The 21,610-nt window shown below is 36.0% G+C and overlaps 1 protein-coding gene across 1 annotated transcript in view; it reads left to right on the top strand.

Annotated features, from left to right (window-relative positions):
* Nucleotides 1-21,610, top strand: part of DDX10 (DEAD-box helicase 10) — a gene marked incomplete at its 3' end in the record, with an annotated part of 271,866 nt that overhangs the window by 163,143 nt on the left and 87,113 nt on the right. Inside the window, exon 16 of the mRNA XM_080716047.1 lies at nt 4,647-4,703. Coding sequence (XP_080572173.1) covers nt 4,647-4,703 — 57 coding nt within the window. The remainder of the gene's footprint in view (nt 1-4,646; nt 4,704-21,610) is intronic.

Raw genomic sequence — 21,610 nt, 5'->3', positions numbered from 1 at the left:
ATTGTATTTCTAATTGAGTCTATTATCACAATGACAATCTTAGTTCTTCAAGCATCAGTTTTTGCTTTGTGCCAATATAATCTTGACTCTCTTGGAGGCTGTCACTCATAATTTGTTACTTCTATGAAAGTATACTGAGAATAATTGTTATTCCCCAATGAATTTTGAAAAGACTTAACCTAGAGTCTAGGAATAAGCTTTAATTTATGAAGAAAGAAAAAGGTGAAGAAACTTTTGACACAAACTATGAATAAAGAATAGGCCTAATGAATTTTGCATGGGACTAAAAGAACTATAAAACTGATTAATGTTTCTGTATTTCACATATATTTTAAAAAGGTATATCAGCTTTAGATTTCATAAGCTTTTGAAGTTTTTCTTCAAAAATGCTCAAAATATTTTATCATGATATTTTCATATAAACATTTAAGTTTTAATTTATTTTAATTTGTAGTTTATATTAATGAAAATAATTACATATAATTTAGGGGGTACTGCATGTGGTTTTATTACATGTGTACTTTGTGTAAATATCAAATTAGGCTAATTTACATATCTGTCACCTCGACGATAATCATCTATCTACTTTTTACCGTACTCTGTCCTAAATGTTCATTACATAGTTCTATAGGTACTAGTTCCAGAATACATTTTTTCAGTAGTTATGGCCATTTAAAAGTCCAAGGTAATATCAGAGACTATAATGGGACATGGTTGTGTAATCATAATATTTGGGAGACTGAGACAAAAGGATCACAAATTTGAGTCCAGTCTTAGAAACTTTGAGAGGTCCTTAGGAACTTAGTGAAATCCAGTTTCAAAATAAAAATAAAATAGGTCTGGGAGTACAGCTCAGAGTACACCCTGGGTTCAATCCCTAGTACCACTTATACAAAAATAACATTTTCTAATGATTTCAAATTATTTTCCTTTTGATTCTCAAAGTATTTATTTTTTAATATTTTTTCAATATAATTTGCTTTCATATCTTGGCCATATCTCAAAAATCTGGCTCTCCCTCATCTATCTGAGATGGAGTCAGCAAACATCAAAGAAAGTTATTATTGCATTTACATGCATATGTAAATTCTGATAGCCAACGTAAATTCTCAAATTTAAGATATCCTTTAGCGATTATAATTAATTAGTGTTTGAATTCAGTAGAAGTTGAAAATTACCAAAAATGTTTTCTTCTATGATTGTGATGGTTAAGTGAAATGCCCCAGAAGAGATTATTTTATTGTGAATGAAGTCTATTTCTGATGTATACGTATCAAGGTTATTCTTTGCAACTTACAAGTGTCGTTTTCAGATACTCTAATGTGTCAGTTATTGAATAATTACAGCAAAAACCTGTTTGAATGTTAAATGTGATCAATTATTATTTTTTTTCCTTGTGCAGGAGACTGGCAAAAAATTAAGTGACGTCTATAAAATAATGTCAGGGAAAAATGCTACCATATGAAAAGACTTGTATGTAGCAGACTACTAATAATAAAAAGAACAGTATTATTTGTTTAAAATATATTGATGATAGAAAAACATGCATACGAATCTACAAAGCTAAATAAATGTGGAGTGTAGTAGTGTGCTGGAGTTGACTTTGGCTCCAAGGACCCAGGTTAGTCTCAGGTCCATTACTCATTGTGTACATGATATCAGCCACGTGACTTCCTTACTTCGTTTTTCCATTTTTTTAAATTTATAAAGTGTGAAAAACAATATCTCTATAAATTTATTACATAGAATTTATTTATTTAAAAAAGAGCCAGGTATGGTGGTCCATGCTTGTAATCCCAGCATTTGGGAAGCTGAGACAAGGAGGATCGTGGTTCGAGAACAGTCTCAGCTACTTAGTGAGGCCCTTTGCAACTCCATGAGACCCTGTTTCAAAATAAAAAATAGAAATGGAGGTAAACCTTGGAGGTAGAATGACCCTGGGTTCCATCCCCAGTGCCACACAAAAAAAAAAAAAAAAAAAAAGAAGGAAAAGAAAAGTTGATAGGTGAAATGCCCACACATTAATACTTAAAAGTTGAGAGCCATTATTCTTGGTCAGAAAATAAAAAAAGTAATAATAATGTGCTAAGAGGCAAATCAGTTTTTATGAAAATACAATTTTATTGCTCTTTATAGTTAAAGTTTTATATAGCTATAATTTTAAAAGCAGTAAAAGTAGCAGAAAAGTCGAATATCATTGTAGAATATCTATAGGAAAACTTTTTTTATAGATCATAGAAATAAATTGTTCTTTTGTATGGAGAAAAGGGAACCAAAACTACACATACATATATCTACAAGCTTACTAAGCAAAATTATGGTTATTTTAAATTTTTTCTAATAATATTGTGATAAATTTTTTGGTCAGCTAATGCTCAAAGAAAATCAGTAATTGGCACCAGCTTTATGAAAATTTGGGTGCAAGTTGTTTAGAAGTGGTCATTCATTAACTTGTTTTTCCTGCACAATTGGGGACACACTAAGTTTTATTTTCGAGACAAAACATTCCTCATAATTTCATTAGAGAACCAATTCAGTGATAGAGTTTGAAAATAAGTATTCATCAATTGGCTGTTGTTAAATAGTAAGTCTTATTTTCTGGGGTCGTTAAAGTCACATCTGTTGCTATTTTTGTTTTCATTAGAATGTATTGGAAAAAGCACTAGGTGTAACTCATGAAGATCCAGCTTAAGAAGATTAATCTTTTACTTTAATTTCCTTTTTCTTTTTCATTGGTACGTTATAATCATACATCTTGATGCAGTTTTGATGAGAGCGGCACATATGCACACAGCACTTGCTGAGTCCTCCTTCAGTTTCCACCCATTCCCCCACCTCCCTGTGGTCAGCACAGTGATTGTATTAGATGATTTTGAGTACGTACATGATCTCTATTGAGGTGTTTCCCTTTAAAACTAAATAAGCTCTTTGAAAATAAGCAAATCAAAGCCTTCCTTAGTTTTTGTTTCTCTGCCTTCCTTATTCCTTTCTCTGACTTTGGTTTCTGGAGCTTCCAAGTAACCTTTAAAATGTTATGGTATAGCCAGGCGTGGTGGTGCACGCTTGTAATCCCTGCTCTTGGGAGGTGGAGACAGGAGGATCGCGCAGGTTCAAAGCCAGCCGTGCTGTCTTAAGAGACCTTGTTTCCAAAAATAAAAAAGTATAAAAAATAGGTCTGGAAGTGTAGCCCGGAGGTAGAAGGGCTTCCAGGAACCCCAGTACCACCCAATAAATAAATAAATAAATAAATAAATAAATAAATAAATAAAATAAAATGTCATGGTATAATTGTGTAATTGTTGAATGGCCTTGCTTAGTCCTATTTTATATTTGGTAGTCAGAATACTAACCTTTATAAAAGAATAATGACAGAATCAAAGTAACTTAACATAACCTATTACTAAGGGATGTGACATACTCAGTACTCATTTGAATTTGAATTTTTGTTGCTTCCACTTAGAAGCTTTTCTACTGTGTAGTCTGAAGTTGTAAAGACTGAATCTGTAAGCTCAGACTCTGTTCTTCTTCCCATTAGTGTTTAACCTTCTTTGAGACTTTAACATTTATATTCCCACTTTATCATATGAGTTTATAAAACTACATATTAGCCATTTTGTCTTCAGAGTTTAGTTTAGGATTTTTTTTTAATCAGAAGAAAATTATTTACATGTAAAGCATAATGGAAATAAGAGTGCCCAACATAGAACACTAATATTAATATTAATTTACTCTCATATTAATATTGTACTTAATGTAATAGTGAATCATGATTGTATTTTCATCTTGCTACATGAAAATAATTTACTATTTATTCACTTTTTACATTAAAGTAGTAGTTAAAAAATTAAAATAATATATACATTTAAAAATTTAGGATTAAGAATAACCTTTTTCAGGAAAGGAATATAGTTTTCTTTTAAATTTCAAATAACATTCCATTAAAAATTTTTTTTGGCATTGCATTTCCTACCTATTTTGTGCTCAATAGGAATCTAATGGGGAAATTATCGAGCAGTGTAATAAAATAACATGTTTTATAAGTATGACCTTGGATCTTCTTTTTTTTTTTTTTTGGAGGGGTAATACTACCACTTTCCTAAGAATCCCCAGGATGAAGATTTCATATCTTTTGTAAATTCCTTTTCAGACAGAGCATAAGGGAAATAGTTATGATTGCATTTTTCTTCCCTTTATTGTTATAGATAACATGGATTGTGTGCCATATATCAGATATTGTGCCAACCACTTAGGTAATTTCTGAAATTGATATATCAACTTTGTGAGATGTGTGCTCCAATAACTTCCATTTTATGTTGAGTTAAAAAAGTGCGCGCGCGCGCACTGTGTGTGTGTGTGTGTGTGTGTGTGTGTGTGTTTATACACACACACGCATATATATGTGTGTCAAAAATGCATATTTATTAAGTGATGGAGCTGGTATTTGATTCCAGTTCTGCCTAACACATACTTAATGACTGTGAATACTTGTATCAGTCCAATAGTAGGTACTCAGTAAATGTTTATTGAAGAAATGAATTTCATGTATTATTTGGTTTTACAAAATAAAACTGTAATGATTGTATAATCTGTTTTATATCTAATAGATAGCAATTTATATGTTGCTAATGTTCACTGTTATTCTGTAGGAGAAAAGACTGAAAGAAAGAGAAGCCAGAAGAGAAGCTAACAAGAGACAAGCAAAGGTAAGGATGTATACACATACATACATACATACATACTTACATACTTGTATAGAGATAGGCAGATAAATGTTTTTTTTGCCAGTTCTATTAAGTTATACTTGACAAAGGAGTTTGCTGTTTTAATAAGAACAATGTTTGAAATGTGGAAGTGGATTTAAATCCCAGTCTTTTAGCATGCATTTTATATTTAGTATATTTAATTTATATTTAATCAGGACGTTTTAATTGTATTTAAGCCCTTGCAACCTGTTGTTTACATTCTCTTACTCATTTGTGTCCTCTATGATGCAGGATCAAAAATGCCTAAATAATTTGTTCATTGGGCTTTGCCCTACTCATCTTACCACCTTTTCCCATTATATTTTATGCTTATTAAATGTGGAAGACAGTTGACTCCGTGGACTGGGAGTCAATATATTCAAATATTTTTGAGCATTTCTCCCCAAATATTCATATATAAATATATACACCATACATGAGCTGCTCTAATTTTGACCTGGTATGCTTAACACTGAGAAAGGTACAGCTTTTGTACTCTGAGAACACTTAGTGGATATGATGTCCTAGAACCAGGGCCCAGTAGGGTATGTGATTTCTCATGCTGTATCCTATTGTAGTATGCCTGAGTAGCCATGATTTCTTCTTGGTAGTTTGCAAAGACCCAACTCCCTTGAGTACGCCCATAAAGTTCTTTTTTTGTATGTGCTGCCACAGCACTTAAAAAGCAAGTCAGACATGATAACTCATATTGTAATTCTGAAGTGGGAAGCAATTACTCTACAGGTAAGATGAAAAGACTGCTACTATTCAGTATTAAATATCACTCTGTATTTAAAGTACCTGAAAATAAAAGCTCCAATATGTATAACCTGACTGTAAAAGCAGGTTTTTACACATGCTTTAAAAATGCAATGTCAAAAGCCAGGCCAGGGAAATGATATAATAGGGACTTTTTGGAAAAACTTAAACCTAATTCTAATGAAAGCACTTGATATTTAGGAGTATTGTACTTTCAGCATAAAAATAAGCCTATTTTTGTTTTTATGAAACACTCATTTCTGGAAATAAAAGTATGGAATGGAGCTAGGTATGGTGGCACATACTTATAAACCCAGTACTTGGGAGGCAGAGACAGGAGGATCCCAGGTTTGTAGTCAGCCTCAGCTACTTAGTGAGGCCCTCTGCAATTTAGTCTGACCCTGTTTAAAAATTAAAAAAAAAATAAAATAGGGCTGGGTGTATCTTAGAGTTAGAAAGGTCCTGGATTCAATCCCAAGCAGCCCACCCAAAGTTTGGGATACAATTTATAACCAGAAAGAAGCCCTATTCCCACTATATTTCCCTTTTGGATATTGGTGTATATTTGCATATACAGCCAGCCCTTTTTGTCATATGCATAGATCCAACCAAACAACAGAGCAAAAGTATACTAAGACCTGTAATAGTTACATCTGTATTCAACACATAGAGGTTTTCTTGCCATGATTTCCCAAACAATATAGTATAACAGTTATTTACATTGCATCGGATATTATAAATGATTTGGTATTGATTTAATTATACAGGAGAATGTGTGTAGGTTATATGCCATTTTATATAAGATAACTTGGGCATCTTTAAATTTTGGTATCTCAGAGGGTTCCTGGAACCAAGTTGGCCTTAGATTTCAAGGGCCCAAACTGGGCATTACTCAGTATGGTTTAGATTTTATACTTGTTGATAATATATCCTTGGTCTTTCATAATGATTTGAATGGCAAGAAATAGCTCTCACCTTTCAGCTTGCTTACTGGATTCCTCTTCTTTTATTGCCTTTTAATTGGTATATATTGTGTGGGTTTTGTTTTGTTTGTGGTACTGAGGATTGAACTTAAGGCCTCACACATGCTAGGCAAGCCCTCTACCATCCCTAGTCCCTTTTTTTATTTTGAGAGAGTCTTTTGCTAGAGTTGCCCAGACTAGCTTCAAATGTGTGTTCCTCCCACCTCAGCTTACCTAGTTGCTGGGATTACAGATATGAACCACTGTGTCCAGCTGAATTTTGGTTTTAAAACTACTTCAACTGGGGAAGTAGACTGTGAAGGCCACAGAGCTTGATTTTTTCACTGGGGCGGATCTCTAATCTGAACTATTCAGACAAGCCCCGCCTCCTCCTTTCTCCTCTCTCCAGGTTTTGTTTGTGTGTTTGTTTCCTGAAATCTGGGAAAGGAGAGGGATTTTCTTGTCAAGAGACGATCTAATTTCTATATAGCCAGTAAGGATCGTATTAGGAACAAAAAGAGGCTCTTTGAATGACACAGCTTTGCTGTTTAGCCAAGAGCTTTAAATAGACTGAGGCTGTGTTGTATTATTACTCCGAATACTTTGGCTATCTCCATTTCACGGGCCCTCCCCTGAGTGTGCAGAGAGGGGAGCCCTCTAGTAGGAGAGGTATTCCCAGAGGACTGAGTGGCTAGTTTTTAGCCAGGACTGAAGCATTCCTCAATCTATTGAGGTCTGGTACCAGTGTTCAGGCTTACTGATAGAGCCCAGTAAGGAATTAGCTTGAACTGAACTTTCTGTACCCAACTTTTTCTCAAACAAAAATGACAGAAGATGGAAATTTTCATGACTTTTCAGAGGTTCCTTGGAAACAGACCCCAAAGGCATTATTTAGAGAGAATTGGAAGAGGGGTGAGGGTCCCAAGTTTTTTTTTTTTTTTTTTTGTGGTACTGGGGGTAGAACCCAGAGGCTTTCTACCTCTGGGCTATACTCCCAGACCTTTTTTATATTTTATTTGGAAACAGGGTCTCACTAAGTTGCTGAGAGCCTCACTAAGTAGCTGAGGCTGGCTTCGAACCTGTGCGATCCTCCTATCTCAGCCTCCTAAGCGCAGGGATTACAAGTGTGCGCCACCACGCCCGGCTAGTCCCAAGTTTTATAATATCTAAAAAGAAATATATGTTTTGGAATAGTCATGTTTTTCTATAGTGTCTATGCTTTAAATGACCTACTGGACTTAATTTTAGAGTCATTGTTGTCTTCTCTTTAATTGTACTTGAACATAATCATTGTGTGCTTTGAAGATGCTGCCTTCTGATACACTTGAATCAGATGCAGTCTAGAGCATTTCTTTGATCCCTGAACCCCAAACCCATGAGATATCCAAAAGATATCTAATGGCAAAAAGAGTAGACTGTCAGTAAGTGTATTCTCACCTTTTGATTTCTATTTTAAGGAATTAACACATAGAAACTGGAACTGTGGGAAAGGGTGGACTCACACAACTGTCTTTCTACTTTGTTTCTTCTTTCATTAAGCAAAGGTGAGGAGGAATATAGTGGGCATAGTATTTTTAAAAATTTGGGAGAAGTATTTCAATGAAAGTTAATGGAATTACCTTTATTTTCCAGAAAAAGGAAGCCTTAATAATAATGTTTTTATTTTTAGAAATGATGATTACTGGTAATCTCTTTCTTGGCATATTGAATATTTATAAGAAAAATTGCTTTGATGTATGCATAGGAAAAATAAGGTTGGAATGAACCTGTCAAAAACCTGATAGAGCCTGGTGTGGTGGTATATACCTGTAATCACAGCAAGTCAGGAGGCTGAGGTAGAAGGATCGAATGTTTGAGGCCAGATTCATCAACTTAGCAAGACTGTATCCCAAAATTAAAAATAAAAAGGGCCGGGGATATAGCTCAGCAGTACAGAACTTGCCTAGCATGTGTGAGATGTTGGGTTCAATCCTTAGTAAAAACAATGCACCATTTTATTAAAAGAAATTTCTGAGATCTGTCTAAAATACATTATGTATATTGTTAGAATGGAAGAGAGAGTGGGCATGGTATCACAGGCTTCTATTCCAGTATTTGGGAGGCTGATATAGGAGGATCACAGGTTCAAGAACCAGCCTCAGGAAGTAGGGAAACTCTCATCAACCTATGAGACTCTGTTTCCAAATAATAAGGCTGGGGTATAGTTCGGAGGTAAAATGCCCTGGGCTCAATCCCCAGTACCAACAAAAGAATGGGGGGGAAAAAAAAACCCAGGAAAGTAAAACTCTTAAAAAGGTTTCCTAGAGACCCAATATTTAGTGGCTTGGGAAATATAGGTCTTTTGAGTATTGACTTTTTTTAGCAAAGAGTTGTTTGAACTGCACAATAGAATTGCTTCTGCTTTAGTTAATAGAATTCCATATAGTTTTATAACTTAGAGATTTTAAACTGAGTTCTGAAAAAAGTAGTTGTGGCAATGTTCAATAGACTACCTTGCTGTCTGGACTGAGAGAGATTATGTAATCCTGAAAATACAGCTTCACCTCATTATCCAGCTAGATTTCCTGTTGTTTTGATAGTCTCAAGTGCTTGTACTAATCTCTAGTAGCTGGAAGGATTTTGCAAAAATGTAAAGAAAAAGAACAACCATACTGAATCTCAAGGAAATAGATCCTCAGAATTATCTCTGAGCTATTCTTCCTTTAAATAGAAAGTAGGATTTATTAAAAATGTGATGTTGAAGAAACACACTTACTCTGAAGGAGGCACTAAATATTGGAAAGCTAAAAGTTGCCTTGAATATGTTATAGGTAATGCTTATAGTTCTTATTTACTAAGTGTGGGGAAAATTATATCAAGATAAATATACATTTTGAGGTTGGAATTTTATAGACATTGTAAATAATAACTCATGAAGAGCTTTCTGGCTCTCTCAGTGTGGACTCTTGATTTTCTAACTTGTACTGAAGTCTCCTGTATAGAGCCCCACTGATAATTTATAGCACTTATTTGGATATGTGTCTGTCTCCTCTGCCTTCTTTTTCTGTGCATCCCTATCAGTTATCACAGTGTTTGCTTCATAATATGCACTTAGTAACTATTTGAATAACTGATTGGGTGAATGAATAAATGGATGTCTTGAAGAGATGTAGATCTAGCATAGATTGAACTTTTAAAATTTTCTATCACTATAGTAAAACATGTAACACTCTCATTTTAACCATCTTTTTTTTTAAGTCAATTTATTTTTATTTTTATTTTTATTTTTATTTTTATTTTTATTTTTGGTGGTATTGAGGGTGGAACCCAGGGGCTTTCTACCTCCAGGCTATCCTCCCAGATATATTTTACATTTTATTTGGAACAGGGTCTCACTAAGTAGCTGAGGCTGGCTTTGAACCTTTGCGATCCTCCTGTCTCGGCCTCCCAAGTGTGGGGATTACAAGCATGCGCCACCACGCCTGGCTCATTTTAACCATCTTTAAGTGTACTATTCACCTGCAATAAGCACATTTATACTGCTGTACCGCTACTACCACTAGCCTTGTGTTTGGGACAGGGGACAGTTATGGGAGGGTACAACCCAGGAGCATTCTACCTATGAGTTATACCCCCAGGCCTATTTTATTTTTAGTTTTGAACAGAGTCTCCCAAGGTTGTTGAGAGTCTTGCTGGGTTGCAGAGGGTCTTGTTGAGTTGCTGAGGCTAAGTTGTTGAGGCTAGGTTGCAGAGGGTCTTGCTAAGTTGTTGAGGCTCCATCTGTCAATCTTCCTGTCTCAGCCTCCCAAGTACTGGGAGGCATGCACCACCATGCCCAGTTACCACTAACCATTTGTAGAACCCTCTTGTCATCCCAAAGTGAAACTCTGTACCCATTAAACAGTAGCTCCACTCCACATTTCCTCCTCACCCTAGAACCCAGACTGTTAAAGAGAAAACCTTTATATTCCAAATGATCATCTAGCAGATGAGGAAGTGAAGCCCTTGATAAGTAAGCATGTCATTCTCCCAGGGTCCTGCCATTGAATAACAACAGAGTGGCCACAGCTCAGGACTCTGGGTGCTCATGTGTGTGTTTTATCCTGCATTGCCACCTTCCTTATAATGATGGAATAACAAGGAACACCTCATGTGGTTTGTAGTTTTACTAGATTTATTTTACTTCATATATAAAAGTATAGGTTCATATATAAAAGTATAGTGAAAAGTTAATACTCCTCAGTTACAATCTTAACATTCATTAAATATTTTTAAGCCAAGCAATACTGAAAGTTTTAATAGCACCAGTGCTAAATTTACCAAAGGATTTCACCCAGGAGCAGGGATACATACGTGTAATCCCAGTACTTGAGACAGGAAGATTAAAGGTTTGAAGCCACCTTTAGGAATTAATGAGACCCTCAGTGACTTAGTTAAGACCCTGTTTCACACTAAAAAGTAAAAAGGGCTGGAAGTATAGACCAAAGGTTGAAGGCCCTGGGGTTCAGTTCTCAAAACTACACACACACACACACACACACACACACACACACACACACACACACGATTTCATAAAGTGTCCACTTTTTCCTCTCTAGAATAAAAGCTGTTAAGAGTAACATTAGTTTGAGGTGTTACTTTCATGGCCAATGTAAAGTACAGTAAGTACCTAACAATCACTTATAGACTGCTACCACATTACAAATACTATGACGGTCTTAGTCCATTCAGTTTCTTATAACAAAATACCACAGGCTAGTTGGCTTATAAACAATAACAGCAATTCTGGGGACAGGGAAGGCCAATACTGTAGTGCCAGCAGATTTAGCATCTGTTTTGTGCAGGCATAGCTTCTGCTCATCTTCTCTCTCTATTGCCATGTGATAGAAGAGCAAGACAGCAGCAGCTCCCTTGGGCCTTTCCTTAGGGCACTGATGCCATCTGAACGGCTCAGTTCATGACCTAATCATATCGCAAATATTTTACCTACTAATATCATCCCACTGGACATTAAGAGTTTAGTATATGAATTTTGGGGAATGTAAACATTCAGATCATAGAAGTTATTAAAGGCTTTACAAGAATTACTGATTTAATTCTCATCAGCTATACTATGAGGTCACTAGTATTATTATATTCTTTTCTTTAATGAGCAAATCAAGGCTTAGGATGTTTAAGTAACTTTCCCAAGATCACACAGTTAAGAAACAGCAGATCCAGGGCTCAGATGTACTTTCAGTGACTCTTAATGAAGCCTTAACTCTTAAGCATATTCTTTTCCAAGGCATATTCTTTTACAAGGTAGTCACATATATTTATACTTTAAAGTACTAAAAGCTGAAAAAGCTATTGCAAGTAAATAGTTTTTTTTTTCTCCTGAAATCACTCTCTTTAATCTACAATTAGTTCTCTTTGACAAGTGAATAGATTAGGAAGCAGAAGGACCAGTTGTATAAACATTGGCTGACCCACAATATTATGAATTTTTTATTAGTTAAAACAACTAGTGTAATCCCAATAGATAACTACTGTAATCACAGTAGTCAAGTTTTTTAATGAATAAAGTATTATGAAACATTTCTAGTCCATGAAGATCAGTAAAACATGCCATATTCTCCAATTATTTTTGAAATGTCTTTATAACCTAGAATTCCTTTGTCTCAGATTCTTCTCTTTCATTGCTGCTACATCTTCATAGTATTTCTTTCTTAATGCCTTTCCTGCCTCCTTCAAGCAAATTTAGGAATTTCTCCCTGAATTCACTTACTATTCACTTACCTGCTGTGGTACTTAGTGATTCTCATTCATATCTATATTCTCCTCTCTCTCTCTCTCTCTCTCTCTCTCTCTCTCTCTCTCTCTCTCTCTCTCTCTCTCTCTCTCTCTCCCTCCCTCCCTCCCTCCCTCCCTCTCTCCCTCTCTCTCTCTCTCTCTCTCCCTCTCTCTCTCTCTCTCTCCCTCTCTCTCTCCCTCTCTCTCCCTCTCCTCTCTCTCCTCTCTCTCCCCCTCCCTCTCTCTCTCCCTCTCCCTCCCTCCCTCTCTCCCTCTCCCTCCCTCCCTTCCTCCCACTTACTCTTTTTGTATGTGGTTGTGGTGCTGGGGATTGAACCCAGAGGTATTAGACCACTATAAACTTCCTGAAAGCAAGAGCAAAGTTTTTTTTTTTTTTTCCTATAGCTAATACATGGTTAATGCTCTGTCAATATTTACTGACTGAATTGATGGAATGTAAGAATATTCATTTCTAAAGTTAAAATTTTACATGTTAGCACTGTGTCAGTTATATACTCCTTGAGATCTAGCATCCGGCCTGTAAAATACATTAGAGCTGCATCTCTGTGTTTAAATTTCTCTCAGGTGGATGTATCCAACACACCCAATCCTTTTCCATTTGCTGCTCTCCTCCTCTCCCATCTGTGTAAAATAAATCTATTAACTTATGAGGTTATAGATCATTAAAATTAAAAGAACATGTAGTAAATGCTATAGGCAGTCAGGTTCTCCTTGAATACTTGACTCAGACCATACTTGCTAAGGACTTAATAAACTCTTAAAGGAAGAACTGCCTGAATGTGTGCATGTTTTTTTTTTCCCCTTTCTTAACTAACTCAGAGTTCCTCAATCTTTAGTGTAGCTGAATACTCAAAACTATACATACTGTGCTTCATGGATGCTACTCTAGGGTGATTTGATCATGTTCATTTTCATCTCCCTGCTGACTTTGGAACCTCAGACTCGTGGAAGTGGTGACTTCACTCATAATCCAGGTCCTTGTTAATAAATATTGACCCGAAAAGAGGATCCTGCTAAAATTTCTGGCAGTGTTATAGTGAGCGTGCATTTGATACCACTGAAGGTGGTTTGCCTGAATGAATTTTAATAGTCTTACTCAAATGTGGTCAGATTATGAAAGAGCTAACACTCAGATCCTGGTCTGCCTCTGCCACCTGATTTCTACCACTGGTGGCTTTGCAGTGAGTGTTAACCCTGTCCTAGGCAAGTCCTGAGAAAAACGAAATTTTCAGAAAATGAGACCTGTTACTTTTAAACTTATATTGCCAAATTAATCTAAGGCAGAATTTTAATGACTTATTTTAGATGGTATTTTTTTCTAGTACTTCTTGGAGAATATTGCTTCTTTTATAAGACCCACAAAATAAAATGTAGCCAAGTGTGGTGGCACGCACACACTTGTAATCCCAGCATTTGGGAGGCTGAGACTGGAGGATCGCGGTTCGTGGACACCCTCAGCTACTTAGTGAGGCCCTCAGCAACTTAGTGAAACCCTGTTTCAAAATAAAGAATAAACCTAGGGCAGGGGGTGTAGCTCAGAGGTAGAATGCCTGTGGGTTCTATCCCAGACCCACACAAAAAATAAATAAATAAAAATAAATAATAAAATAAAATGTTGTAGCTAAACAAAACTGTGGGAAAAAAGACTCATGTCACATTGAGAATGGTGCCCAAAAAAACATGTTTTTCTCTTTGTATGTACTGCAGATGTTACACACATTGAATAGACTGCTCAGTTGGTCTTCATTTAGATTCAAATAAAGTAGATTGAAATCAATCCTCATGATGCCTTTCATACTTGGTCATGGTTTATTCAGCTTACCTCAGATTTGTGATAACTTGACATTTAAATATAGTCATGCATGCTGTAACAGTTTTGTGTCAACAACAGACTGTATACATGATTGTGGTTCCTCAAGATTATAATGGAACTGAAAAATTCCTATCATCCAATGACACTGTAGCTGTCATTAACATTGTAATGCAACATTACATCATTTGTGATAATGCTGATATAAAAAAACCTACTACAAAACAAGTCCTATAAAAGGATATTTTATACAGTGTGTGCGGTGTATAATACTTGGGAAGGATAATAAATAGCTATGGTAAGGTCTTATTTACTATACTTTGCATTTTATCTTACAATATAATCCTCCTCCTTACATTTTAAAAAGTTTATTGTAAAACAGTATTGTATGTTACACAAGCAGCAGCCTCATACACCTCATGCTTTCTGCATCTCTTCATCCATCAAGAGTTCATACTGACAGACCATCACCATTTAGGTTTGTGTAAGTACACTCTGATGTGTGCACAACAGCACAACCACCTACTGATGTTAAATGACACTCACCCGTACCGTAGTTGGGATTTATAGACAGCTCTGTTTGAACCACGTGGTCAGTTGGCTGAGTGTGACTTATTTCTTGGTATTGACTTTGCATGTGTATGTGTGCATGCATGTGAGTAACCATCATGATTGTAGAGACTCGTACATAGAATCATTGATGCATATTTTATATGTACTATTTGCTGATAAGCCGCATGATGAGATAATTTTTGATAGTTAATAAAGCTTATATTGGCTATTGGGAGATTTTGCCCTCATAATTTTTGACACAGTTCACAACAATTTCAAATTTAAAAGCATGCATTTAAATCCTTTTTTTGCTTTTTAAGATTTTGCTCGGTAACTCAGGATTCTTTTATTTATATGAGGAAATGGAGAGAGGGCTAGAGAATTACCAAAAGACTTGATTTTAGTAATTCTTAGTCTATGGTACAAGAATCTGTGCGTCTTAAAAATTTTTTTTAATTTTTTTAAGTAGCCATTGACTACATGTGATTTAATTACCTATGGCATACACATACACTATCATTTCTGAAAATTAACAATGCGACAATCTGTTTCTATTGCTAAGTTTATAACATCTTTTTTGTCTTGTATTTTCTTAAATGACATGTACCAAGTGTAGAATTATAAGCAGTTTGATGCTAAACATCATCTTATACTAGAAAAGATCATCAACACTGCCATATGATACGTAAACAGAAGTAGTCATATTCCCGAGATAGTCAATCACAGGCAGGAAGAAAAGGGGGAGGAGGAGTATACTAGTATCTGTTAAGAGGAGTCTCTGTCTTCCATCTCTTGAAGGAGAAAGGGGTCAGCTTGAAAGGAAATAATAGACGAAACACAAAAAAGGAGAATGATATCAATTTTGTACTGATTCCAAAGGCCATTTTTGAAGTGGGTGATAAGAGTATAACTGATTCCTAATTTTCAAGTATTTATGGTATCTACTGACTCTTGTGTCAGTGGCAATAATTTTTGTGGATAAGGAAAGCTCTGTTGGGGATAAACTTTCACTCTCTGTTGTATTATGTGTGGGCTACAGAGTAACAAAGTTTTATTGCCCGCTTCTTTTAGCCATAAAGGCTTGTTGGAGAGCATCATAAACTAGTGTTCCAAAGAGTATAAAGTTGGTGGCTAGAGGAATTTGTCCCTAGGATAATCACTTGTACCTGAAATGTCATCGAGAAGGACTTGCTTTTCTCACTGACATCTTTTTTTGTCCTCTAAGAAATTGCAGAAGAAACTGTTTTGTAACCATAAAGCTGTATTTATATAATCTTTACCGTTTTTATTATCCTCGTTAAATGATTCATCTTTGCTATATTTTTTCCTGTTTTGGGAGAAGATGTTGCCAGATGTCTGCAATGCAGGAATGTCTTTTTTTCTTTTTTCTTTTCTATCTTTTTTTTTTTTTAAACTGGTGATTAAACTAAGGGGGTATTCTACCTCTGAGCTACACTCCCACCCCCACTCCCTTTTCTAAAATTTCAAAATAGGGTCTCACTGAGTTTCTCAGGCTGGTCTTGAACCTGCAATCCTCCTGTCTTAGCCTCCCAAGTATTGGGATTACAGGTGTAGGCTACAGTACCCAGCTAAGATCTTCTTTACCTATATCTTTATTATTATTAATGTTACAATATTCAAGAGATTTCTTTACTTGATAAGAACTCCTTTGTGTGTGTGTGATGATGAGGATGGAACTCAGTGGCATTCTTCCTCTGAGCTACACCCCCTATTTTTTACTCATTTGGAAACAGGGTCTCAGGAAGTTGCAGAGGGCATCACTAAGTAACTGAGGCTGGCTGCGAACCTGCAATCCTCCTGTCTCAGCCTCCCAAGTACTGGGATCACAAGCGTGCAGCACTGCGCCTGGCTTGAGAACTCTTGATTTTGTTGTTTGTACAATGTTGGTGTAGATGTTCAGTAACAGTGTGTGGAGCATTTGAGCCTTTCACTGAACTTATATCAGGATTATCCTACTTGTACAATAAATTTATGAAATAAGTGGAAGCATTATAGTGATTCAACAACTGTAAAGTTTTGGCACAGCAAAAGCTAGTTAAGTGACGTGGCTTAGCTTATATTAAGAGGGGTCACCCTCTTCTTTAAACTAGACGCTTATGATTCGTGTGCTTTTCTGAATGTATGCCATGTTTTAGTTCACTTTTTTAAATGAAAGAGTAGACATTTCTTTATGTGCTTTCAACCTAGATATTTTAATATGTAGCTTTAGAAATATAGGGTATTAGAGACGACTCATTATTCTAAAAGTAATAGAAACCCTAGTCCTTAGTGTTAACCATTCTTTATGAAAGCAATGAAAGAAAATTAAAAATGTATGTTCTTTAAACATATATATATATATATATATATATATATATATATATATATATATATATATATGTTTTTAAATCTTTTTAAATCTCCTTTTTCCAAGAGGTATGATCTTCCCAGTGAGAAAGTGAATGTTCTTTTGACTTTGTAACATGGAAAATTAAGCAGGGGCAACCTTCAGATTTGTGACTCAGTACCCCAATATACAGAGGTCTTTGGCTTTATTTAGGAGTTTATCTGTTTTTTGTTCTTCAGATTTTAACTATTAAGTGTTTTCACCTGGATTGCTTTGAGCATTTTCCAAAACATTCAGAAGCCGGGCGTGGTGGTGCATGCTTGTAATCCCCGCGCTCGGGAGGCAGAGACAGGAGGATTGCGCAGGTTTGAAGCCAGCCGCGTGCACTGGCTTAGGAGACCCTGTTTCCAAATAAAAATGTAAAAATAGGTCTGGGAGTGTAGCCTGGAGGTAGAAGGGCTTCCAGGAACCCCAGTACCACCCCCCCAAAAAAAAAATCAGAAAGGAGCAGTAGTATATTATGTATCCCAGAATTTATCTATGGTTCATTTTCTAAATCACTGTGTGTGTAGAAGCACTTTGATTCTCTTAGCTTTTTTTTTTTTTTTTTTGGTACTGGTGGTGGAACCCAGAGGCTTTTCTACCTCCGGGCTATACTTCCAGACCTATTTTATATTTTTTTACTTGGAAACAGGGTCTCACTAAGTTGCTGAGAGCCTCACTAAGTAGCTGAGGCTGGCTTCGAACCTGTGCGATCCTCTTGTCTCAGACTCCCAAGTGCCAGATTATGAGCATGTGCCACCACGCCAAGCTAGCTTTTTTTTTTTTTTTTTTCTGATTTGTACAGTCACTTTGGAGAAATACTTGAATGTATCTACTAAGTTGAAAGTGTGCCTACCCTCTGTCCCAAACTTCCACTTCTAGGTATATATAAAAGAGAAATGCATACGTGTCTATACCAAAAGCTATTCATATAAAAGCACTATTTATTGTCATCAGAGACGAGGAATAATCCAAATCATTGGGTGGATAGATTGTGGCTTAGTCATACAATGAAATAGTATATACCTATGGAAGAATTATTGCTACATATAGTAACGAGGACAAATTTCATGAACCTAATATTGAGCAAAATAAGTCAGATGCAAGAGTAATAGTATCCCACCTATATGAAGTTTTTTTCATAAAAGCAAAGCTAAAGTTTGGGGTTAGAGTCAAGATGGTATGATTACCTTTGAGAAAAAGATGGGCTCATTGTTTGGATGGGGGATGAGGAGGAGAGCTACTAGAGAATTTAAGAATGTTCTGATGTCTTCATCTGGTGATGTTTATATAGTTTATTCTTCTTGAAAATTCACTCAACTAGATGCTTTTGATTTGTGTACCATTCTGAATATTTGTCATATATCAGTTCATTTTTTAGTGAAAGAGTAGACTACACTTCTACATGTGCTTTCAACCTAGATGTTTTACTATGTAGGCTTAGGAATATAGGGTATTAGGAACAACTCTTGTAATTCCAGAAGTAATAGAAACCTTAGCATTAACCATTCTTTATGACAGCTATGAAAGAAAATTAATAATTTATGTTATTCAAATACATATGTATTTCTTTTAAGTCTCTTTCTTTCAAGAGGTATGATATTTAAAACTTATAAAATTATGTCTCCCCGATAATAAAGTGAATGTTCTTTTGACTCTGCAGCTTGGAAAATGCTGGGGAAACAGTGTATACATGATCCAGAAGCTGCTTTGTCAAGTATTGTGTTGTTTATCTGTTTTTGGACTGTAAGATGGTATCTGCTAAAATTAAGATTAAACATTGTGTTTTACTAGTCTTGAGTTTGGTTATATATATTAATGCCCCCTTATTTGTAGACACATTTTATTTTTATTACATTAAGTCATTTTTTTTTTTCAGTTGGGAATGATATATACTCTCAAGTGCTACCATTTGTTTATATTAATACACCTGTTTTTGAAAGTAGAAAGAATGTTGTTAGAGGGCTTCAGACTTACTGGTTTTAATGTGAGTTGCATTTAAATTATAAATATTTTTGCTGTTCATCCCTTCTCTCTTGACAGGCATCTAACCCTGAGATTTTTTCCCTCTTTTAGTTTAGCTGGTACATGCATTTTTGTGGTGCTTTTGGGGGAGAACAAAATGAAATAAAGGAGAAAAAAAGTATTAAGTTGTTCCTGAGGGGGAAAAAAGTCAGAATGGATGAAACTATAGTCCACATTATGAGTTCATTAGTAATATTAGATGACAGATTTTGGGTTTAAGGTTTATCTTTATCATTAACTTGCAGGTTGTTGGACTACTCCCAAAAGAGCATGAGATTCAGAAACAGAATGCCCAAGTTGAATTCTAGCCAGTAAGCTGGAGTCCAGGGCAGTCATCTTTCTTCTGGGCCTTTGTTTCCTCTTCTATAGAATAACAGTGGTGATATGACCTATATTGTCAGCCTTCCTGCGTCAGGGCTTCTGTGAAGATAGTAAATGTGTGAGAACTATGTGGGCTGTGAATCACTATTAAAATTATGAACCATTGTTGTCAGCATCCCTGTATGTTGCCTTTTAGGTAGACTTGTTCTGAAATACCCAGGATCTAAACCAGTGATTCAGTTGGTGTTGAAGAGAGTTGACTCCAGATCATTGAAAAATAGCTCCAAATGCACATTTCTACCTCCTTCTAGCCTCACTGCCACCCAGCAAAATCTTTGTGGGAGTAGATTAATTTGCATGCATTCATGCAGAATATATGTGTCAAATTGAGATTCTGCCAACACCCCATTAAGAGTCAGGTATCTAAATCCAAATTTCCACCTGTGTACTTGCTTTATAGCCCCAAGGTGAGAAGTCAGTTTTGGTTTAGCATATCCTGCAGCGGTTTGTCTCCTAGAAGATATGAAGGTAAATGTAAGCCCAGTCTCTTGAATCAGTTTAAACCCAACTTGACCAGTTCTAGTTGTCCTTCATTGTGCCTGCTTACATGCAGTCTGACACCTTTTGCTAGTGCCTGGAAATCTTTTAAAGAGCTCTAAAACTGATGCTAGGAAGTAAGGGAATGAGAATATTGAAAGTAATTTTCCCAAAGCTTTGCACAACACAAGGGCAACCAGGATTTGGCTTCTCCATAGCAAGCATATCTGTTAGTCCTGTGTGTTTAGCTCAGAACTGGAGGAAGAAGAGATCCCTCTAAAGACACTGTGAGAAAGTGGCCCTGGAGTGTTAGGTGAGCCACTGCTGACCCAGAGGGTTTGATGGCCTCAGAGCCTGGTTTTTATTTCTGTCTTTGGCAGTAGATCACTGTGCGGCCTTGAGCAAATCTCACAGGCATTGTGGCTCAGGGTGTCCTGGGCTAGATGTTTTGCAGCATCCCTTTCAGCGCTATAATTCTAATTCATTTTTTTTTTCAGATACTGATGAAATATTCACTATTTTATATATATATATATATATATATATATATATATATATGTATATATAATTTTTTTTTGGTAGTACTGGGGTTCCTGGAAACCCTCCGGGCTACACTCCCAGACCTATTCTTTATATTTTTCTTAATTTGGAAACAGGGTCTCCTAAGCCAGCAAGGCTGGCTTCGAACCTGTGCGATCCTCCTGTCTCTGCCTCCCAAGTGCGGGGATTACAAGCGTGCGCCACCACGCCCGGCGCATCACTTTTATATTTTTTCCAGTCTTTCCACATAACACTTCCAAGTGTGTTGTTTATTCTATGCAGCATCTTCACCAGTGATCAAAATACAGAAGACTTGAGGGATTTTTAGAAAGCATAATATTTGGGATGACGTATAAGTTTTTACTGGCATATTAGAGAAGTAACAGGAAACAGAACTGGAGAAGCTGGTAGGTCTTGAATGCCAAGACTTGGTTGATTTAGGAGCATTTGGAGGATGCAGGGATGATCTTCCAAGGACTCATTTGTTTATTCCACATGTTTCTCTGGTGCCTACTGTGTGTTAGTTCTCATAGTGCAAAGATAGAATGAACCTTCTCTTGGGGAATTAACAACCTCATAGAAGAAATTTGCAAGTACTGTAATGTTTAAATTCTACATAGAGACAGTGAGATTGAATGTGCCATGCTGACTCAAGCAAAAGCATGAGAACATTAAGTCTCAAGTTATTGCCTGTGGAATTTCTCCTGGAGGCTAAGAATTAAAGTGGAACAGGACAACTTGAAATAGAAGGCCTTGATTTTATAAAAAATAACAGGTTTGACTAAGTTTTATTTTGTAGGTTAATAGACACTGAATAGTTGTGAGTAGAAGTAGGAATACATGTATAGGGTTAATGTTTAAGTATTTTTGCATATGCATTTGAGTAGTTTGAGTAAAAAGTTTGAACTTTGAAGAATAAACCAAAACTTCACTTGTTAGTTTGCCTTGGAAGATTTCAGTATAAATTTAAGCCAGTGATTTCTAAAACCTGAGCTCTTGTCTCATTCATGATATAATACCTTGCTGGTTCAAAAATTATATGCCATAATCAAGAACTTGGAAGTGAGCTGGGTGTGGTGGCACACACCTATAATCCCAGTACTTGGGAGCCTGAGACAAGAGGATCACTGGTTCAAAGCCAGCTTTAGCAGCATAATGAGACTCTCAGCAACCTAGTGAGATCCTATTTCAAAACAAAAAT

The sequence above is a fragment of the Muscardinus avellanarius genome (genome assembly GCF_963383645.1).
Source record: "Muscardinus avellanarius genome assembly, chromosome: 1".
NCBI classification, from domain to species: Eukaryota; Metazoa; Chordata; class Mammalia; order Rodentia; family Gliridae; genus Muscardinus; species Muscardinus avellanarius.
This window is presented reverse-complemented; position numbering and strand designations above follow the sequence as displayed.